Consider the following 20870-nt stretch of genomic DNA (forward strand, 5'->3'; position numbering starts at 1 on the left):
TGTGTACTGTTTGTTATTTCAAGGTACTGATTTGTAACGGGACACATCGCACAGCATCCACCCAAATGAGATTTCTTAAGTTTGGCCGGGCAGGGGGTTATCACCCTCTATATTAAACTGCTAGGAGAAGCGAGTGTCACACAACTAATACACAAATGTAAATTTTCACCAAAAGCAAGGATTCAAATTCAACTCTAAATAATGGGAAATTAATGATCTCCTCACTGGATGGGCTGGAAGAACAATATGTGAAAGTAACCAATCTCAGCCAAATTCCAGATAAATGCAAGTTTTTTTGCACGCACTGGCCAAAATGTGATGCCAGTTATGCAACAGATATGTAGCTAGCTTGCTAATGCCCCACTGAAAGTAAAGATAATTATCCGGCAGTAACCTGAGAAATTTGTTGGCAAGTTCCAACAATCTGTTCCCTTAAGACCTAACTCAGTAAAGTGCTTGTTAACTTAAAGTCCATCAAAGGACAATTTCATACTGAAATGAACCAGAATAGAATATAACCTGTGGTACCATGGACTGAATGGGGTGACAAAAAGAACAATTTTAAGTAGAACAACAATTTTAATTTGTGTATTAAAATTTTTGCCAAGTTAAGTCCTGTAGTAGTAAGCATGAAATTTATTACTAGATAAAATGACCCCCAAGTATATACACCAGCTAATAAAAAAATCAAATACTTTACAAGTTTGAAATTTTCTTTAAAAAAAATTCATTTGAGGTACTTAGCACCCACTTGACACTGTACTGAAAGTATAGCACCTTGTACTTGCACTAAGTATATTTAGTAACTTCTTACCCATATTCATATAGAACAGATATAGAAGTACCGTGCTTTAAATCAGAACAGAAAGGTATAAGGCCCACTTATTCTAAATGAGAAATTAGAATAACCATTGAAGAATTCTGGCCGTTACTACCAGAATTTAACATTCTTCAACTAATAGCTTAAAATGACTCCTGGAATAGTCTTCAAAAACAGTTTGAAAATATCAGCATATTATCTACATAACACTAACATGTCAAAATAGTAAGATCACTTCTTGGTTCCTAAGCTATACCTTGTGCTTCTGAAAACAAAACAATAAGACAAGGTTTAGAGGCCAATTTATAGTGTAGAGATCAACCCGAAAATATCTGCCATCTTCCATATTATTTCAATATACTCCAAGTAACAGACCCAAGACAAAACATTTCTTCCAAAATGTCGTCATGTCTTCAGTAGCATCAAATGTGTAGCATACAAGGTTGCTCACTTTGAAGTGCACCATATGCTCTCTGCACTGGATATGCTTCAACAAACACAGCAACAGAAGCAAATTTCCAAGGTGTAAAATCAAAAGAAATTGAAAGCATGTGTCTATTCAGTGACTGATGTCCATTTCAGCATTGTCTTCCTCAGCAGAGAAAGCGGAGAAGCTGATCGGTTGACATTCAAGTGTTCGCAAGTTCACCAGACAGGCCATTTGAGTGGTAGAAAACTCAGGGATGGTAATCAACAGCAACCGTTGTCCTTCTGCACCTGAGAACAGAGAGTAATTTTCTTAATTACTCTAAAAAAGCAATTATGAAAAGCCATCACATAAGGCTCCAATGATGGCGCAGTTGGGGGGGGGGAAGTATCACTAATGGGTTAAAAGGATCATCTATTCTCAAATATGTCATTGCTTGTCCAAATTTGTCAAAATTAAATCAAATCAAGTTTAATTATCATTCAAACCATACAAAAATACAGCTGAACCCTACAGCATTCCTCTGGGACCAAGGTGCAAAACATTCAAAATAGCAGGCAAGCATCCAAAAATAGCAAGCAACATAATTCAAATATCGAACAAAGAAGCATATTCACTTGGGGGGGGGGGGGAAGACATAAATTTGTCAGTATACCCATTACACAGACTTTCTGCTCAAAGCTTTCATGATCCAGATAATAGGTAGGCATTCAATAAGACGAGCGTTGATTTTTATAAGAAATTTAGAAAATTTTATTTCTACATAATTTCCTTCATTTGAAAGAATGAATTGAAATGTGTAACTAAAAACTAAATGCTGCAACACTCCAGCACCCGTACCGGAGTTACATAAAACTACATACAATCCTGACAAATGTCTTTTCAAAAATTTATATCTGGATGTTTTGCAAACTCAACTATGGAAAACTATTAAAACTAATTTTGCCAAATTCAATTTAACATCTTTGCAGCCTATGAACTGTGTTTAGCATTTCCTGTTCAGTAAAAGCTCCAAGAGCATACTTGTCCGTCGCAGGCAAAGTCACTGCAGATTATTCAAGTAAATATTCTCCAGTAGAGGTGGAACAGTAGCATAGTGCCATTGCAACACCACAGACCCAGTTTCAATTCTGATAAGGAGTTTGTATATGTCCTCCCCATGACCACATGGGTTTCCTCCCGGTGATTCTGTCTCCTCCCACATTCTAAAGAGTACTAGTAGTAGATCTGCATAAAATTATTTTAGTATCATCAAAACTACATTTGTAGTGGTACCCCTCTTCATTCCAGCCCACAAAGAGAAATTATGCTCCCACTACCACTATTAGAACAGTAATCCTCACCTTCGATGGTTTTTGATTTGAATGACGGAGCATTACCACAAAAGTACACATGAGGACACTCCTTGATAATGAATGGATCTGTTTTATAGAATGGGTAACAACCTAAAAATATAAATGCAAGAGATGCTTCAATTTATAATACTGTACCAACACATCAGAATATTATACAACCACTGGAATATTTACTAAGAAACAAATGGTACAATGGGTAGTATATACTAGGCTCTAAATACCTACCAAGTGTGTCAGGTGCAGTAGGGCTCAAGTGCCCAATCTGTAAAGTCCATTGCAGGATCTCCAGGTGATCTTCCATACTGCTGTAACAGAATATGTCATTCACATTCTGTCCTGCTGTTCCCAGAAACCTAAGCACAGGGATTCCAAACTTAGGCTTTGCAATGGAATTCAAGACATTTTTGAAAATGTATTCATTTCTGGATATGATCCTCTAATAAAAAAATGTACCTCACATGCCACGAGTCAAAATCCTTCACATGTAAAAGAGGCATACTAGCCAGAACCACTACATACATAATCATAATTCTAATGTTGTCTACACGTTCTTTCCCCTTTGCCAATACCTGACTCCGTCAATATCTGCTTGGTAAGGGTTGGTGACCAGATGCATTGTGGGATAGGTAACAGCTTGTGGAAACATGCAATGGTGAAGTGGCTGCTGTGGCAAAGTGTAATTCGTTGGATCAAATTCACCGGGCATGCAATCAACAGGGACTGAAGCCTGTAGGGAACAAAATCAAAAGTAATATATCTGTCAGTCCATAATCAAGACAACTTGAATACATGTGCACTTACTGAAAACACAAAGATCAAGCAAACATAATACTGAGTTTAAATAAAAAGCTTACATCATTTCCTCTACACTGCTAGATTTCAACACAAGTATTGAGAACAGCAAAACAAAGATACTCACACTCAGTTGCACCAGGATTTCATCCAGCATTTTAATGGCTTCTACACTAGCAGCCTGTGTCTTCTTCGTTAGGTATTTTGCCTGAAACAGATTAAAGTTACGAAATCATATTAAAAATTGATAGCTATGTACACGAATTTGCTCTGTTAGGCACATCCCTTAAAGTTATTCTATTCATACAACCCAATCATCACAAAAATCTGTATCTAACCTCAAACATGGATGCTTGCATTGGAGCCTGTTAAGTAACAAACCCATGCCATCCAGCCTAAGGATAGTCTCAACAATCTCCTCTCTGCTTTCAACAAATGCAGTTACAGCAATTAACGGACAAGCATATTTCTCCCTCCACACCCTTCAGCAGCAATTTTAACTGGACAATGCATTGTGGAGCATTAATCCTTCAAATTCAGAAATGCAAACAGGAAATGTTAACACTCCAACTTAATCTGTTGCACAGTTCTCTTAATTCTGGAAAAATAAATAACCTTTGTATCAAATGTTCGATATATTTTGTAATGTTTTGTTAAATGTTAAGGCCTGCATTGTTAGCTTTTGAATCGCGGACTGCCAGATTTGCTTTAAAACGCACATTAATTTGCCACTGGGAGCATGGAAAACAACCAATTTTTTTCTAATTACCTTTGTGAAAGAGTCTTTGTTCTGGGTGCTCTGACTGAGAAGATTTCCTGCCAAAATAACCCGAGAGATTTTTGCAGCACTACTCTGCTCGCCTTCATCTCCCAGTTGTCCTGTTACCATGTCAATGAGAAGCTGCATGCCTAGAAGACTGTCCGCATTCTTTCCACCCAAGCCAAGACCCGAGACTAATAAAACATACCTTCAAAATGGAAAATAAGGCACAATTAATTTGTAGAAGCAATTATATTTCATGTTTTTAGACTGGAGTGTGATCAGCGAAATGAAGTAATTTGTTTACCTTGATGAGTACCTTGATTTGGAGTTAGAGAACGTTAGGCATTATCTTTTCACTCCAGTTTTTGCTAAAATTAATAGGAAGGGCAATACAGAGACTGTATATAGAGCTTAGATGAAGTACTGATAGAATGAACAATCTGAACTGAGGATATAAAAACATGGTAACCTAAAGACCCTAAAACAGTGTTGGACCAAGTAGCCACAGAAGGGGACCGACACAGGAATTTATTTTATTTAGAGATACAGCACTGTAAGAGGCCTTCCTGGCCCAAAGCACCCATGCCGCCTATGTCAACAATTAACCTACTACCTCGTACATCTTTGGAATGGGGGAGGAAACCAGGGCACCCAGAGGAAACCCATGAAGACACGGGGAGAATGCACAAGCTCCTTACATACGCCTGTGAAAATTGAACCCAGGTCGTTAATGCTATAAAAACCTACCCTGCTACACTACAATGCCACCTCTGAAGTGGCCCCTGCTGAATCGGGAACAAAGATATATACTGCTGGATGAACTAGCCACATAAGAATCTAAAACAAAATAGTAGGAATCAGCCATCCAGCCCAGAGGGCCTGGCACACCTTCCAATTAAGTCATGGCTGGTCTGCTCATGGCCTTACTTCCAACTTTCTACCTCATCCTCATAACTCTCGGCTCCATAGTTCAAAGCATATCTCAGCACACTTTGAATTTCTAATACCAATAAAGATCATTGGAGAACAAAATTAAACACAATTGTGTAGAATAACATCAAATTAGTCAGGTATCTGGGCCAATCATAACAATTTAGGAAATTTCATCACCTATCAGTATCAGAAGGTGGTGGTACTGGCTGTTGGGGTGGGATATCGGAGGTACAAAGATCTTCCACAAGAAACTTTCCATCATCCTGCTCAGCTCCAAGTAATGCGACAACTGCCCCTGGTAAACAAATACATGGTGAAATTAGACACAAGTCAATGAAGGAACCACAGTACTTTAAGTAACTTTAGGGATGGCTGTTATGAGAGAAATAACTAAAACAAATTATGACAAATGGATTATACACTTCAAAATTTACAGCTGATTGACAGGATTAACATGATACAATCATAAGGTTGCTCAAAATGAAATAAAAACTGGGAAAGCATTTGAAAAATTGTTAAGAGATAACCAGAACTTCCAAGCTACAAAATGTAGTTTTAGGCGTCTGACTATGTTATTAATTTATGTTTGACATCAAATACTTCACACCAGAGAACTTCATTTACTTAATAGGGCATACATCTAATTATTTTCCGGTGTCAAGTATTTCCCAACAAATTGAAAAGATTTACACCAGCTATACATTGCTATCGCTCTTCCAAATAAATACAATTTGTTAATATACTGAATATTTGGGTGACATTTCAGACTAGCTGGAACTTCCAAAAAAATCCCTAAAACACCCCTAAAATATCCCTAAAAAGTGTCCCTAAAACAAAAATGTAAATTTCCAGAGCCCCAAGCTACATGTAATCATGTTTATCTTTTATTAACAAAATTCAAACACGAAAGCAGACATGACAGCAAGGCCATGACTTAATGTTCATCCCCAGTATCCCTGACAAAATTATGGCGACTTGCCTTCTTTAACTATGGCAGTCCTCATTGCCGCTGACCCACTGATATCACACAATTAACACAGACACATACACACGTATCTGAACATAGTGCACAAGTCTAAATGACATTCCGAAATGACAAGCCAAGAACATGAGGTGATCTCACTGAAACAAAATTCTTCAGAGCTTCACAGAGTAGATGCAGTGAAGATGAATGGGATGTCTAGGACAAGGCATCAAAATAAAGGATTGACTCTTTGGTGCTGTGATGAAAAGAAACTTAATTGCTAATTGCTGTTTAATTAATTTAATTGCTAATCTGGATAGAATTCTCTACCCAGAAAGACTGGAGTCTCAGTGACCAAATACATTCAAGGAAGAAATTGACTTAGTGTATATCAAGGGAATCAATGGGCACTATGGTATAGGAATCCTATGGTACAGGAAACTGGGGCTGAGATCAAGTTACCCTTGATTTTACCAAATGACGCTCTACACTCAGACTGTGTCGTTAAGCACAGCTTAAGCACATCAATAACTTCTAAGATGTTGTTGGAAATATCTCAGGTGATGATGAGGAGGCTTACAGGAGTGAGACAGACAGATTAGCTGGTTGAGTGGTGAGGCAACAACCATCTTGCACTCAATGCCTGCAAGACCCAGACATTGTCAGAGGTGGAAAGGGTGAGCAGCTTTAAGTTTTGAGGTGTCAACATCTTGGAAAATCTGTCCCAGAACCAACTCCTGGTGCATTCATAAAGGAGGTATGCCAGCCACTTAACTTTGTTAAGAGCTTGAGGAGATTTAGTATGACACCAAAGACTTACAGATTTCCACAGATGTACAGTGGAGAGCATTCTGACTGGTATGGAGATTCTAATGCACAGGACTGCAGAGGCTGCAGAAAGTTGTAGACTTTGCCAGCTCCATTACAGACATAAGCCTCCCCACCCCCCCATTGAGAACATCAGCAAGAGGCAGTGCGAAAAGGTGGCATCCATCACTAAGGAACCTCACTATCTAAGACAGACCCACTTCTTGAACCTCCCTGACGGTAATAACAAGAGCCTGAAGACCCATACTCAGTGATTAAGAAACAGTTTCTTCCTCTCGGCCATCAGATTTCTGAAGTCATGAGCTCTACCCCATTAATCCTTCTATTTTGCACTATTTATTTTACAATTTACATTAATTTATGCCCTTGCACTGTACTGCTGTTGCAAAACAACAAATCTCACGTCATATAAGACAGTGATAATAAAACTGATTGTGAAAGGCAACCCCTGCTTTTTTTTTAATGTCACATATATTTTCAAAGCTATGAGTTTCTTGAATGCATTTTGCAGATGGTAGATATTCCAGTAAATGTGCACCATTGATAAGACAGTGGTCACACCTTCCCAGATAAAAGAGCTACGTCCACTGCACTTTCAGGCAACAACAACAAAAAAACTACGATATTGAAGACTTTTGCTTTGAAGACAGAAGTTAGGATGCATAGAATAGATCCCAGACATCCTATTTTAGACGCAGTATTTATGATTACTGCTTAGGTGAATATAGTGGCTGATACAAGAATGAAGTTGTCAGTGAACATCAAATAGAGGTTACACTTGGTATTGTTGAAGTTGACAAACAAATAGAGCAAACACTACTTGCCATGTCAGCCAAAGGTCTACATCTTTTACTGGGTACAATATGGACCATACTCTTGAGTTGTAAAAAGAACTAATTCAGTAATTAGTGAAATTGCCCATTCCTGACTTCTTAGGAAATGGAGAGTCTTTTTTCAAGTTGACAATGGTTGGGCTGTAGAAACTGTGAAGGGTGAATAGGGTGAATTTGTTGTTACCTTGTAAGGCAGTTAATCAGGTATGAATCTCACCACGTTGTGTTGGAACAGTCTGGTGCAAATGAGCAAACTGTAAGCCATTTGAGAGACAGTAAGGAATCAATAATATTCCCGTCAATCACATGCAACAGAATATTTAAACCATAAATCAGAAGTTGTCATTTTACAGAAACTACATAAACATTGATCTTGGGCATTAATGCAAGTAATATCCAGAATGAGCAAGTCTGCCTAATTGGAAATCCACACAGTGGGCTTCCAATTAGGCAGACTGTGGAACTTAATAAGACACGATTAATAGAGGAACGATTTTCTTAAATGATGTCTTCCAATGTTGTTTGCAGCCATACCTGTGACAAATTTCTGGATATCAATTTTGCCTTCCAATTTGATGCGCTGTAACTCATCCTCCAGAATCAGCTCATCTAATTGGTCCGTGTGCTTTGTACGAGCTGGCTGCGGCAACAGGTTATGCTAAAATAAAATAAAAAGTCTGCATTTAGAATTCTTGGAGTTACTATGAATCTGCCTAATCTAATGCCATTCAGTATTAATGTGTTTGTTAAACGTGGGGCTCAAGCCCTATTAAATTCACTGCCAGACTCCAGAATAGTCTGTTGTCAGAACCAAGGTTACAATACAGCAGGTACAGAACACTCTGAAGGTGGAGGAACACCAGTTTTGATACTTACCCACTGGTATTAATTACATAGGTAGAAAAAGATGAGGTCCTCCAAAGCAAATACAGGTATATAGGAAGGTTAAAAAGCAGGATCTCTCAGGTTGTAATTCCGGAATTACTCTGTGTCACTTGTTTGTGAGGGTAAAATATAGAACAGGACAGATGAGTGTGTGCATTAAGAGCTGGTTTGAGAAGGAAGGTCTTGGGCACAAAGTTCATTAAGATCACTTCTGGGGAAGGTGGGATCTGCACTGGTAGGACAAGTTACTGGAAGGGTGCCAATATCCTTTGTAGGAAGGTTTTCTCATGTATTTTGAGGGTTTAAACTAATTTGGCTGGGGGAAGTGGGGGTTCCAAAAGGTAGAGCAGATTAGAGAGCATAGGCCTTTGCTACACAGTAGTTTATTTTCTTTAACACAAAGATCCTCTCAAATGAGCTGCATGAATCAGTACCTATAATTACAATATTAATGCAACTACAGAAACACGGTTGAGTAAGGGTAGAGAAGGCAGCACAATCTTAAAGGATATAGAAGTTTCAGACATGACAGAGGGATACAGAAAATGGGGATCACACTTTTGTTGAAAATTTATCCTGGAGGGATGACCCAAAAAGGCCAAATGGATGCACATCAGGAATACGAGAAGGGTGATCATTTTGCTGGGGTTATACAACACGTGTCCCAAGAGTCAGCAGGTGTTAGAGAAACAGGTAAGTAAGCAAATTGCATAAAGTTATAAAGCAAGAGATATAGTAGAACAACACACACAAAATGCTGGTGGAACACAGCAGGCCAGGCAGCATCTATAAGAAGCACCGTTGACGTTTTGGGCCGAGACCCTTCATCAGTCCTGAATTTCCAGCATCTGCAGATTTCCTCGTGTTTGCTTTTGGGATATAGTAGAGGGAGATTTGAACTTTCCCAATATTGCCTGGAAGTGCCTTATGGTTTGGGGCTTACATAGGACTGAATTTGATAACTACATCTAAGGAAGTTCTTTCAGACAGTAACTCTACCAGAAAAGAGGCTGCACTTGACCTTATCTTAGGAAGTAAAAACAGGCAGGCAGTTGCAAACATGAGAAAATTATCAAATACTTAATATAATCTCTGCATCCTTACACCAGCCTACCTCTTCGCTGATTTCACGCAAGATGGATGGCTTCAACTCCATCTTTTTGAAGAGAGTCCCAATTGCACAACATTTCTCCTTGACCTGCAGTTCACACAACTTCTTCACTGGCACATCGGCTCCTGGAAAACAGCATAGGATCTATCAGCACCAGCTCTACCAATATTTTTTAAATTCAGGTTGTAAAAGTTCTTATTACACTTTACAGAACACAATTTTAAATGTTTTATTCATTTTAAAAAGGATATCAAAAAGTTCAAAGTAAATTTTATTATCAGAGTGCATGTATGTCACCACATACAACCCTGAGATTCATTTTTCTGTGGGGATAGTCAACAAATCTACAGTGTAGTAACTATAACAGGATCAATGAAAGATCAACCAGAAGACAACAAACTGCGTAAACATAAATAAACACCAATAAATAACAAGATACGAGTTCTTAAAGTGAGATCACTGGGTGTGGGAACATCTCAATGATGGACAAGTGAGTATAGCTATCCTTTTTTTTTTAAAGATGATTGAAGGGTAGTAGCTGTTTCTGAACTTGTGGTGTGAGTCCTGAGGCTTTTGCACCTTCTACCTGATGGCAGCAGTGAGAAAAGAACATGGCCCGGGTGGTGAAGTCATCAGCAACGTTTCAATTAAATGTATTTTCAAGAAAATGTATACTGAAAGACCTTGTTTTAATGCACCTGGAGACAAGGAGACAATGCATCCATTAGTAGGAGAGTCTGTATTCTGAACTACAGGGATACCCTATTACAACTGAGATGCTGGGGAACTTCTTCAGGAATTGTGGAATTCATTGTCCTGGAGGTCTGTAGAGGCCAAGTCATTGGATGTGCTCAAGACAAAGATTAAAAGTTTCTTTAATGATAAGTGAAGAATCTGGAGAATGCAGTTAAGAAAAAGAAACAACAATTAATTATTTTCCTGTATCATAAGGTCTTTTGCCCCACACTGTAATTTTAGAACTGAACAGCATCCATCTAGGCTAGAACAGACTTCCAAATAAATTAGTCCTGCAACAGAACGATTTGACATTTCGCTATGTAAATGAAATAAAAACAGAACTGGCGGATTCCACACTTTTGTATGAATATTTATAAGATAATTATCGACTTTTATAGTAGTATGCAATATTTTGGTTTAGCGTAATCTGCACAGTTTGCACATGCGCCTTGTGATCTCCGTGTTTTCTCTCACAACCAAGAGGCATAAAGTGGCAGATTAATTCACTACTGCAAATTATCCTTTGCTAATGAGATAAAGGATCAAAAAGGGGATCAATTGGCTTGTGTTGCTTAGAATAAATTGAAGGGATACAGGGAAATTAAGAAGAGGGGCTGGAGAGCAATGTAATTGTTTCCCATGGACGTCTATAGAGAAAGAAAAAACAAGTTGGATAATCGTATGAAAGAACTGACTAGTTCAGATACAACCTCACTGAAATTGTCAAATTAAATATTCACTCTGAGATTGCATCATGCCCAGATGGAAGATATGTGCTGTTCCTAAAAATTGCATCTGACCTCACTGGAACAGAGCAGGAGGCTGCAGGCACAAGTTAAGAGTGAAGGAACTCAACAGGCCAGGCAGTGAATATGGAAAACAGTACAGTCGACGGTTCGGGCCGAGACCCTCATCAGGACTGGAGGGAAAAAAAGATGAGTAGATTTAAAAGGTGGAGGAGGGAAGAGAGAAACACAAGATGATAGATGAAACCGGGAGAGGGAGAAGTGAAGTAACGAGCTGGGAAGTTGTTCGGTGAAAGAGATACAGGGCTGGAGAAGGGGAAATCTGATAGAAGAGTATAGAAGGTTATGGAAGAAAGAAGAGGGGAGGAGCATCAGAGGGAGGCGATGGTCAGGCAAGAACATAGGTGAGAGAGGGAAAAGGGGATGGGAAATGGTGAAGGAAAGGGGGGTGGGGGACAGTACAGGCAGTCCCCGGGTTACGTACAAGTTCCGTTCCTGAGTCCGTCTTTAAGTTGGATTTGTAAGTAAGTCGGAACAAGTACACCCGGTATTATTTAGCGTCAGTTAGTCAAACGCTTGTCTTAGTATATAGTATATATGTTACCTTTCTATGCATATAAAACACTTAAGAAACGTATGTATTCCAATAATTAAACCACTGCATTGCTTAGTAATAATTGTAGCTTTCATCGGGGCAGGGCCTTTCACATGCTCCATTATTATCACTATATCCATTATCCTTTAAAATTCTTCCAATCATTGACCGACTGTAGCCTAATGTTTTTCTAATGACCGATGGCATTTCACCTCTTTCCAAACGCTTTATTATTTCCACTTTATTTTCAATCGTGATCACTTCCCGTCGATGGAACAGAAACACTGCGGGTGGCGAGTCCCAAGGTCTGCTGGGTCCTAAGGACCACCGCACTGCGACAGACTAAATGGGACAAGTGGGGACTGTGCTGGGTTTGGGTATTTGATCATCCACAATATTTCACGTGGGAATTTAAACTGGAGATGGCAGTGTGTGTGTTTTTTTTACAAGGTCAAGTTGCGAGCTTGACATCAACCCGGCACGGATGGTACGGGAGTCACTGGATTGAACTCGGAAACCCTCCATTCTCAACCCCCGCATAGGTCTCACTGCGCCACCAGTCGACCGGAATTGGGGGGGGGGGGCGACTTCTCCTTCCTCGGTTCGTAAGTACAAGTTGTCCCTAAGTCGGACATTCGTAACTCAGGGACTACCTGTACCAGAAGTTTGAGAAATCGATGTTCATGCCATCAGTTTGGAGGCCACCCAGACAGAATACAAGGTGTTGTTCCTCATACCTGAATGCATGGGGTCAGGGTGAATTTTACTAAGAAAAATTTAAGCCAAATACAAAGTTAAAAACTCACCACAGTGTCAATGGCAACAACTTAAAATGGTGGATGGTGTCACAATCCGACTTAAAATGGCAGACGGCATCTTGATCTGATTTAGAATGGCGGAAGGCGTTCTCCTTCCTCGGTTCGTAAGTACGAGTTGTCCCTAAGTCGGACATTCGTAACTCGGGGACTAACTGTACCAGAAGTTTGAGAAATGGATGTTCATGCCATCAATTTGGAGGCCACCCAGACAGAATACAAGGTGTTGTTCCTCATACCTGAATGTAGCCTCAACACAACAGTAGAGGAGGCCATGGATTGACATATGGGAATGGGATTGGAAAGTGGAAGTAAAAATTGGTGGCCAGTGCAAGATGCTGCTTCATCTGGCAACGGAGTGTAGGTGCTCAGCGAAGCAGTCTCCCAATCTACATCACCAATACACAGGGGGCCACATCAGGAGCACTAGACACATATGACCCCAACAGATGAGGGAGGTGGTGTAGGGGCAGGTGTAGCACTTGTTCCACTTGCAAGGTTAAGTGCCAGGGGTAGGTCAGTTGGAAGGGACGAATGGTAAAAGGAGCTGTGTAGGGAGAGATCCCTGTGAAAAGCAGTGGTGGGGGGGGGGGCATGTGCTTGGTGGTGGGTGGGATCCCATTGGAGATGACGGAAGTTTTGGAGAATTATTTGCTGGACGCGGAGGCTGTAAAGGTGGTAGGTGAGGACAAGAGGAACCCTAGTAGGGTGGCGAGAGCAGACATGAAGAGATGTGGTTGAGGGTAACATTTTAATGGAGGAAGAAGGGAAGCCCCTTTCTTTGAAAAAGGAGGACACTTCCTACTTTTTAGAGTGAAAAGCCTCATCTGAGAGCAGATGTAGCAGAGGCAGAGGAATTGAGTGAAGTGGATGGTGTTTTTATAAGTAACAGGGTGGGAAGAGGTATAGTCCAGGTAGCTGTGAGAGTCCATGGGTTACAAATCACAAAACGCTGGAGGACATCAACAGGCAGCATCTATGTAAAAAGAGGACGGATGGCATTTCAGGTTAAAGGACTGTTTGGGTCTCTGGATGGTGGCAAGAGATGAGGTAAAACAGCAGGTGGTGATCTTCTGCAGTCACATGGGAAATTACCGTGAGAACTGGTTAGAGGAAATAGAAGAGCAAACTAGAGAAGAAACAATTCCTTTGGAATGCCCCAAAGGCAGGGGAGGGAAGAGGTGACTGATGGTGCCATCCGCAGAGATAGGGAGATGTTGGAAGGACAATCTTATATTAAGTTTGCAATGGAATATGGAGACCAGGGAAGTCTGTCCTTGCTCAGGTTAGGAAAAGAATGGGTGAGAACAGAGAGTATAGGAAATAGGTGAAACATGGTCAACAGTGCTGTTAACAATGACAGAGAATAAACCGGGGTTAAGGAGGAAAGAAAATATCTCAAGAGGTACAGTACCTTTATGGCAAATTCTATCTGTTTCAAGATTCAAGTTACCCGACACCTTTGCCTCATACTTCCTCCCTGTAGCTCTTGATAACTACAAAAGTAATTTGCTCAAACAATTTACAAGTCTACAAATAAAAATAGCTGCTTGTACAACTCCTACACCTGCCACCTACCATCACCACATCTTGGGCACTAGCAAGTAGACACAAAGTCCCACGTCACACTACCTAGCCAACAGCTTAACTATCCCTATGCAGACAATTCAACCAATACATCGATAGGAAAGGGTTAGAGTGATAATGGGCCAAGCACAAGCAAATAGGACCAGCTCGGTTAATAAACTTAGTTGGTATAGATGACTTGGGCCACAGGTACTTGGTTTTCCACCAGGGTCCCATTTACCTGCACTCGGATCATACCTTTCTGATGCATATACCTATCCAAACTTCCTCTTACATGTTACATTGAACCTGCAACTACCACTTCAGCTGGAAGCTTGTTCCACACACACATTATCCTCTGAGTGAGGTTTCCCCTCAGATTCCTCAGGATATTTCGTCTTTCACCCTAAATCTATAAACTCTAGTTCTAATCTCATCCAATATGAGGGAAAAAATACATTCACTGAATCTACTCCCCTCAATTTTGTATTGTTCTATAAGATCTATATTTCTACACTATTCTTGGTTGGTGCGACTATAACGAAACACAATTTCGCTCGGGATCAATAAAGTATGTCTGTCTGTCTGATCTCTTCCTCATTCTTCTGTGCTCCAGGAAATAAAAGCCTGGACTTTTCACTATAACTCAGGCCAAATCCTGACAATATTCCTGCTAGTTTTCTCTATAGTTTTTCAAGGTTATTTATATCTTTCCTGTAGGTAGGTGACCAGAACTACCCAACATACTCTAAATTTGGCTTCCCAACATTTTATACAACTTCAGTCTAACAAGCCAACTCCTGTACTCAATGCACTAATTTACAAAGACCAATGAGCTGAAACCTCACCTTACAACCCTATCTACCTGTGCTGCCACTTTCAAGGAATTATGGATCTGTATTGCCAGTTTACTTTGTTCTACCACACATCTCAGTGCCCTACCATTCACTGTGCAAGTCTTATACTAGTTTATCCTCTAAGTGCAACATCCAACACCTGTCTGCATTAAATTTCATCTTCCATTTTTGCAGCCCTTTTTCCCTACTAATCTAGATCACTTGGCAAGTTTTGTAGCCTTCCTTACTTTCCACTATGTCCCTATCCTGGTGGCATCCTCAAATCTGCCCATCAATTTAACCACATTATCATGCAACTCAGTAATATAGATGATAAACAACAATAGATGCAGCACCATCCCTGGAGCATAGTCACAAGCCTCCGAACAGATAGACAGCCATCTACTACCATTCTATGGTTTCTCCCCCTAAGCCAACACTGAATCTAACAGAGTACTTCAGCCTGAACGCCAAGCAACTAAACTGTCGGGACCAGCCTCTCATATAGAATTTTGTCAAGGGAACTGATAAAATTCCACATAGACAATGTCCACTACCTTCCCTTCACCAACCTCCTTAGGAAAAAAATTAAAGATTTGAACTGCCACACAAAGCCATATTGACTATCCCTAATCAGGCCCTGCATATCCAGCAAACACCAGGAAATCTGCAGATGCTGGAAATTCAAACACACAAAATGCTGGTGGAACACAGCAGGCCAGGCAGCATCTATAGGAAGAAGCACTGTCGACGTTTCGGGCTGAGACCCTTAGTCAGGACTATCCAAATACTTATATATCCTGTCCCTTGTGGTATCTTCCAACAATTTACCACAGCTGTTATCAGGCTTAACAGCCTATAACTTCCTAGCTTATTCTTAAGTAACTAATGTTGTTCTATACTCATCTCAGGATAATCTAGACGGGAAAGACACATGGCTCATTTACTACAGTTCTACCTTCAATACTACTATTCCAAGAAAACTCAGCACTAAACTCTGTACCCTGGTAATTAATCCCTCTTACTGCAACTGAATCCTTGACTTTCTGATCAATAGACTACAATCAGTAAGGATCGGAGCCAACACCTCCACCGTGATTATTCCAAACACTGTTACTCTGCATGGTTGCATCCTCAGCCCCATACTCACAACTCTGTGGCCAGATTCTGCTCCAATTCCATCTACCAGCTTATAGATGATACTACTATAATGGGCCACATCTCAAATGAGTCAGAATACAGGAAGAGGATGGAGAGCTTTGTGACTTGATGTAGTAACAACCTTTCCCTCAAATGTCAATGAACGAGCTGTTCAGTGTCTTCAGAAAAGGGGAGGTGGGTGGGGGAGGCACTGGGTGCTTCACTTTCTTAGCTGTTAAGATCAGCAAAAGCCTGTTCTGGTCCAACCACAGTGACATCACAGCCAATGCCTTCACTTCTTCAAAAGGCTAAAGAATTCTGGCATGTCCCCATCGACACTTACCAATTTTTAGCGATGTACCATTGAAAACGTTCTACCCAGATGCATCATAGCTTAGCCTGCACAGTGATTCAAAGAACATTTATCGAAGTATGTATACAGTATATGATACTGAGATTCATCTTCCCACAGGCAGACACGAAACAAAGAAAAACATCAAACCCCCAACGTGCAAAAAAAGAACAAGTTGTGCAAACAGCAAAACAAAACAAGCAAAAAACACAGAATATAAAACACCAAACCACAAATCATCCAACCAATGCAGACTTATTCAGTTCAGTTCAATCTAGCTCTGTGTCATTCATAAACTTCAGGCTGCAGACTAGGCCACCCCAATCAAAATCACACAAAATAACTAAAAAAAGAGGCAACCAGAAACCAGAAATAAATCATAACACAAACTGTGTCAATTAATAGCCAGGACTTTGGCAGCATTGAGCGAGAAGGAGGGAACATCACACGCAAACACCTTTCGCCAGCAGCAAGCAAGAGGCTGGTAGGAGGTATTGAACACCAGCCTGCCTTCTGATCTTGCTCTAATGATTTCAATCATCCTTGACGCTTTAATCGGCGAGATTGGCAAGAAGTTAAGTTAATCATGGGTTAACGCCCCATCTCCAGCTTCCTGACCTCCAGGCCATACACTTCACTTGAAACCTCACAGAACCCCCTCGGAGACAATAAAGCACCAGATCACTCGATCAGCCCAAAAACACACCACCAAAATGTAGATCACAGGCTCCAACTGTAGTAGAACCATATTTGAAGAAAAAGAGAAAGAAGTCGTTTTGTGGACCGTCTCTAAAGGATGTTGCCCAGATGCATTTGCAAGGAACTGCAGAGTTGTCAACCTGGCTCAGTACATCACTGAAATCAGCCTCCCCTCTCTGGAGTTTGTCTATACTTCTCACTGCATCAGTGAAGTATCCAACATATTCAAAGATCCCACCCACCCTGGATTCTCTCTTCTGCCCTCTCCCATCAAGCATAAGATACAAAAGTCTTAAAGCATATTCACCAGGCTCAAGGACAGGTTTTATCCCACTGTTCTATCACCCAGTAGCACTTACATTGACTGTGATGAAGTGCTTTGAGAAGTTGGTGATGAAACACATCAACTCGTGCCTGAGGGGTGACTTGGATCTGCTCCAATTTGCTTACCGTCAGAACAGGTCAACAACAGATGCCAGTTCATTGGCTCTTCACTCAGCCCTGGAGAATCTGGACCGTGAAGATGCATACATCAGGGTGCTCTTCATTGACTACAGCTCAGCATCCACTGTCATCCACCCAAAACTAAAACTAATCACAAAGCTCCAAGGCCAAGGCCTAAATACCTCCTTGTGCAATAGGATTCTCAATTTCCTTAGTCAGTTCGGATTGGCAACAACATCGCCTCCAATCACCATCAGCATAGGTGCATCACAAGACTGTGTGCTTCTACCCCTGCTCTACACGTTTTAAACTTGCAACTCTAAGGCTAAGTACATATTCAAGTTTGCTGGTGACACCACTGTTGTTAGCCGAATCAATGATGGTGACGAATCGCCATTTAGGAGATTGAAAATCTGAATGAATTGTGCACAAGAACCTCACCTCCAATGTCAACAAAACCAAACAGCTGACAAGGGGGGGGGGGGGGGGAGAAACGGAAGTCCACAAGTCAGTCCTCATCAGGGGATTAGATGTGGAGAGAATCAGGAATTTTAAATTTCTGGAGTTAATCAATTCAGGGGATCTGTCCTGGCACCAGCACTTGAGGGCACAGCGGCACCTCTACTTTCTCTTCGTAGATTCGGCACGTCATCTAATACTTTAATACACAGCTATTGATGCAGAGGAGAGTATCCTGACTGGTTGCATCATGACCTGGCAGTAAAACACAAATGCCCATGAACGATAAAGCAAACAAAAAGTAGTCAATACAGCCCACTCCATCCCTACTACTGAGCACATCTACAAAGAATGCACCACAAGAAAGCAGCACCCATCATCAAGGACCCCACCATTCAGGCCATGCTCTCTTCTCACTGCTACCATCCGGAAAGAGCTACCTCAAGTCCCACACCACCAAGATCAGGAACAGTCAACTACCAAGGCTCCTAAACCAGTGTGGATAACTTCACTCACCTCAACAATGATTCCACAACCTATGCCCCCACTTTCAAGGACTCTACAACTCTTGTCCTCAATATTATTATCACTGCTTTTGAATTTGCACATTTTGTCTTCTTTTGCCCATTGTTGTGTTTTTGTGTGTAGTTTTTCACTGATTCCATTGTGTTTCTGTTTCTACTGTGAATGCCCACAAGAAAATGACGACCAGGCACAGATACAACCTTTGACTCTTTAATGAACGCCTTAGCCTCACAATGTAACTCGTTGTGATCTTGTACTTTACCTGCACTGAACCTTTTTGACAGCTTGTACACTTTATGCTACATTTGTAAAGCTTATTCTGGGTCAATGCACGGTGCAATGATTTGATCCGTATGAAAAACAAGGTTTTCACTGTATGGCAGTACATGTGACAATAGAATGACCAATAACAACCTTAGCCATGCCCTCGCCTTACAACGTACTACAGCCACAGCCCATCTACATGAAATACCCACTCCACAACCCCCACACCTACAAACTGTCCCTTCTCACAGGGTTATGTCTTTTGCATGCCACTCCGGTCTGTACTAACCCCACCCTCACCCACCGCCCCTCCTGTGTACCTGGCCCACTTGCGCGCCTCTCCCCCTCCCCACAGTATCGCGGCCTCCACACACACACAGCATCTCTCCCTCACCCCAACGCTTCTTGGCCCTGCCGGCCAGCACGGGCCGCATCTGGTCGAGACGGGTGGCGTAAATGTTGGCGTACTGCCGACTGAAGTTGCGCTCGCCCAGCGTGAAGCATCCCGAGTGGTTACTGTAGGAGGAGGTGGACAGCCGCTCGAACGTGGGGCCATGCTGCGCCGGCATCGGAGCCGACAGCAGGGTCTGCTCCTTGCGGGCGGCGTGCTCGGAAAACATGGTGAGGCCAGATGCAACCTGTCGGGCACCGGGTCCCCCCTCCACCCCCTCGGGAATTCCTCCAGCCAGCCGTAACGCCCAACGACCGCCAGGAGAGCCGGCACAGCACCGCTCACTCGGCTCTACTGACGAGCCTCTGGTGTTCCTCACTGACTTCCGGCTGCGCGCGCTCGCGTCCAGTCGCGGCGCGCCGCGCCCGCGCGCCCTGCTGGCAAATTCCCGCCAAACGGGGCGCGTGCACGACCAACGGGCCGGCGATGCCACTGGAGGCGAGACGGGCAGCGGGCGGCCGCCATGTGTTGAGGGGCGAAAGGAATCCGCCATGTTGGTGAGGGGCAAATTGGCTGGTCGCGAAGCTGAAGAGAAGTTATGTCCTGGGAAGGTCACACTGCAGGTTATCTTCTTTGCGTGAAATAGAGCAGTCGTATAAAAGAGCAAACGGAGACCGGGCCATCTGTTTGGCATGTGATTCAGGGAACAGCATTAAGAAGTGCAACAGGTGCTAACTCCTTTTTAAATGTCTCTGTTTTTTTCTTAATAAAATGCCGTGGGGTCTTCAAAACAAATTGATTACCAGTCCTGACGAAGGGTCTTGGCCCGAAACATTGACTTCATTTCCACAGATGCTGCCCGATCTGCTGAGTTCCTCCAGCGTGTTGCTTTGACCCCAGCATCTGCAGAGTATTTTGCGTTAAATTGATTGTCAAAGTACATATATGTCACCATATACAACCTTGAGATTCATTTTCTTAGGAGCTTCACAGTATAGCCAGGAAACAGAATAGAATTGATTAAAGACTATACGCAACAGGACAGATGGGCAACCAATGTGCGCATCAGTTTCAGAGCATATCTAAAAATAGCACTTTGGACAACTAGCACACCCTCAGTAAAGTAATGGAGGGTCAACCTAGATTCTTGTGTTCAAGTGTCTGGAGTGATGTTAGAAGTGGTGAGGGAACTGGACTGCAGATGCTGGAATAATCTGCTGGAGGGGTTGAGAATGGCAGGCAGCATCTGTTGGGGGAAAGACATGCCCGATATTTCAAGTCAGAACACTGCACTAGGTCCTGATAGGCTGAGTTCCTCCAACACTTTGTTGTTGGCAAAAAAAATTAGGGCTATCATCCATTAAGTAACAATAGACTGAACAATTTACTCTTGCCCCACAGTTTTAGGTATTATTTTTCCTCAAGTGCCATTCCAATTTCCTTTTGAAAACCCTAGCTGACTGCTTCCACAATTCTTATCAGCAGTAACGTCTACATTATCACCAAGCTCTACGTTTTTAAAAAGGTGTATCAGTGCATCCTCTGTGCCTCTTTGTTGCTCAATATTTTCTGTCTTTAGATTTCAAAAC

The 20870-nt window shown here is 41.7% G+C and overlaps 1 protein-coding gene across 1 annotated transcript; it reads right to left on the reverse strand.

Annotated features, from left to right (window-relative positions):
- Positions 1–1105: 1105 nt before the first annotated feature.
- pold2 (polymerase (DNA directed), delta 2, regulatory subunit) lies at positions 1106–20286 on the reverse strand. The gene is made up of 10 exons (XM_059966962.1): positions 19285–20286; positions 9715–9836; positions 8250–8373; positions 5268–5385; positions 4164–4362; positions 3522–3602; positions 3172–3329; positions 2828–2955; positions 2591–2692; positions 1106–1537 (listed from the first exon to the last, which is right to left on the reverse strand). The coding sequence occupies exons 1-10, from the start codon at positions 19973–19975 to the stop codon at positions 1380–1382; spliced, it is 1881 nt and encodes a 626-aa protein (XP_059822945.1). The 5' UTR covers positions 19976–20286; the 3' UTR covers positions 1106–1379.
- Positions 20287–20870: the final 584 nt, after the last annotated feature.

Source organism: Hypanus sabinus, chromosome 1 (assembly GCF_030144855.1).
Source record: "Hypanus sabinus isolate sHypSab1 chromosome 1, sHypSab1.hap1, whole genome shotgun sequence".
In the NCBI taxonomy this organism is placed as follows: domain Eukaryota; kingdom Metazoa; phylum Chordata; class Chondrichthyes; order Myliobatiformes; family Dasyatidae; genus Hypanus; species Hypanus sabinus.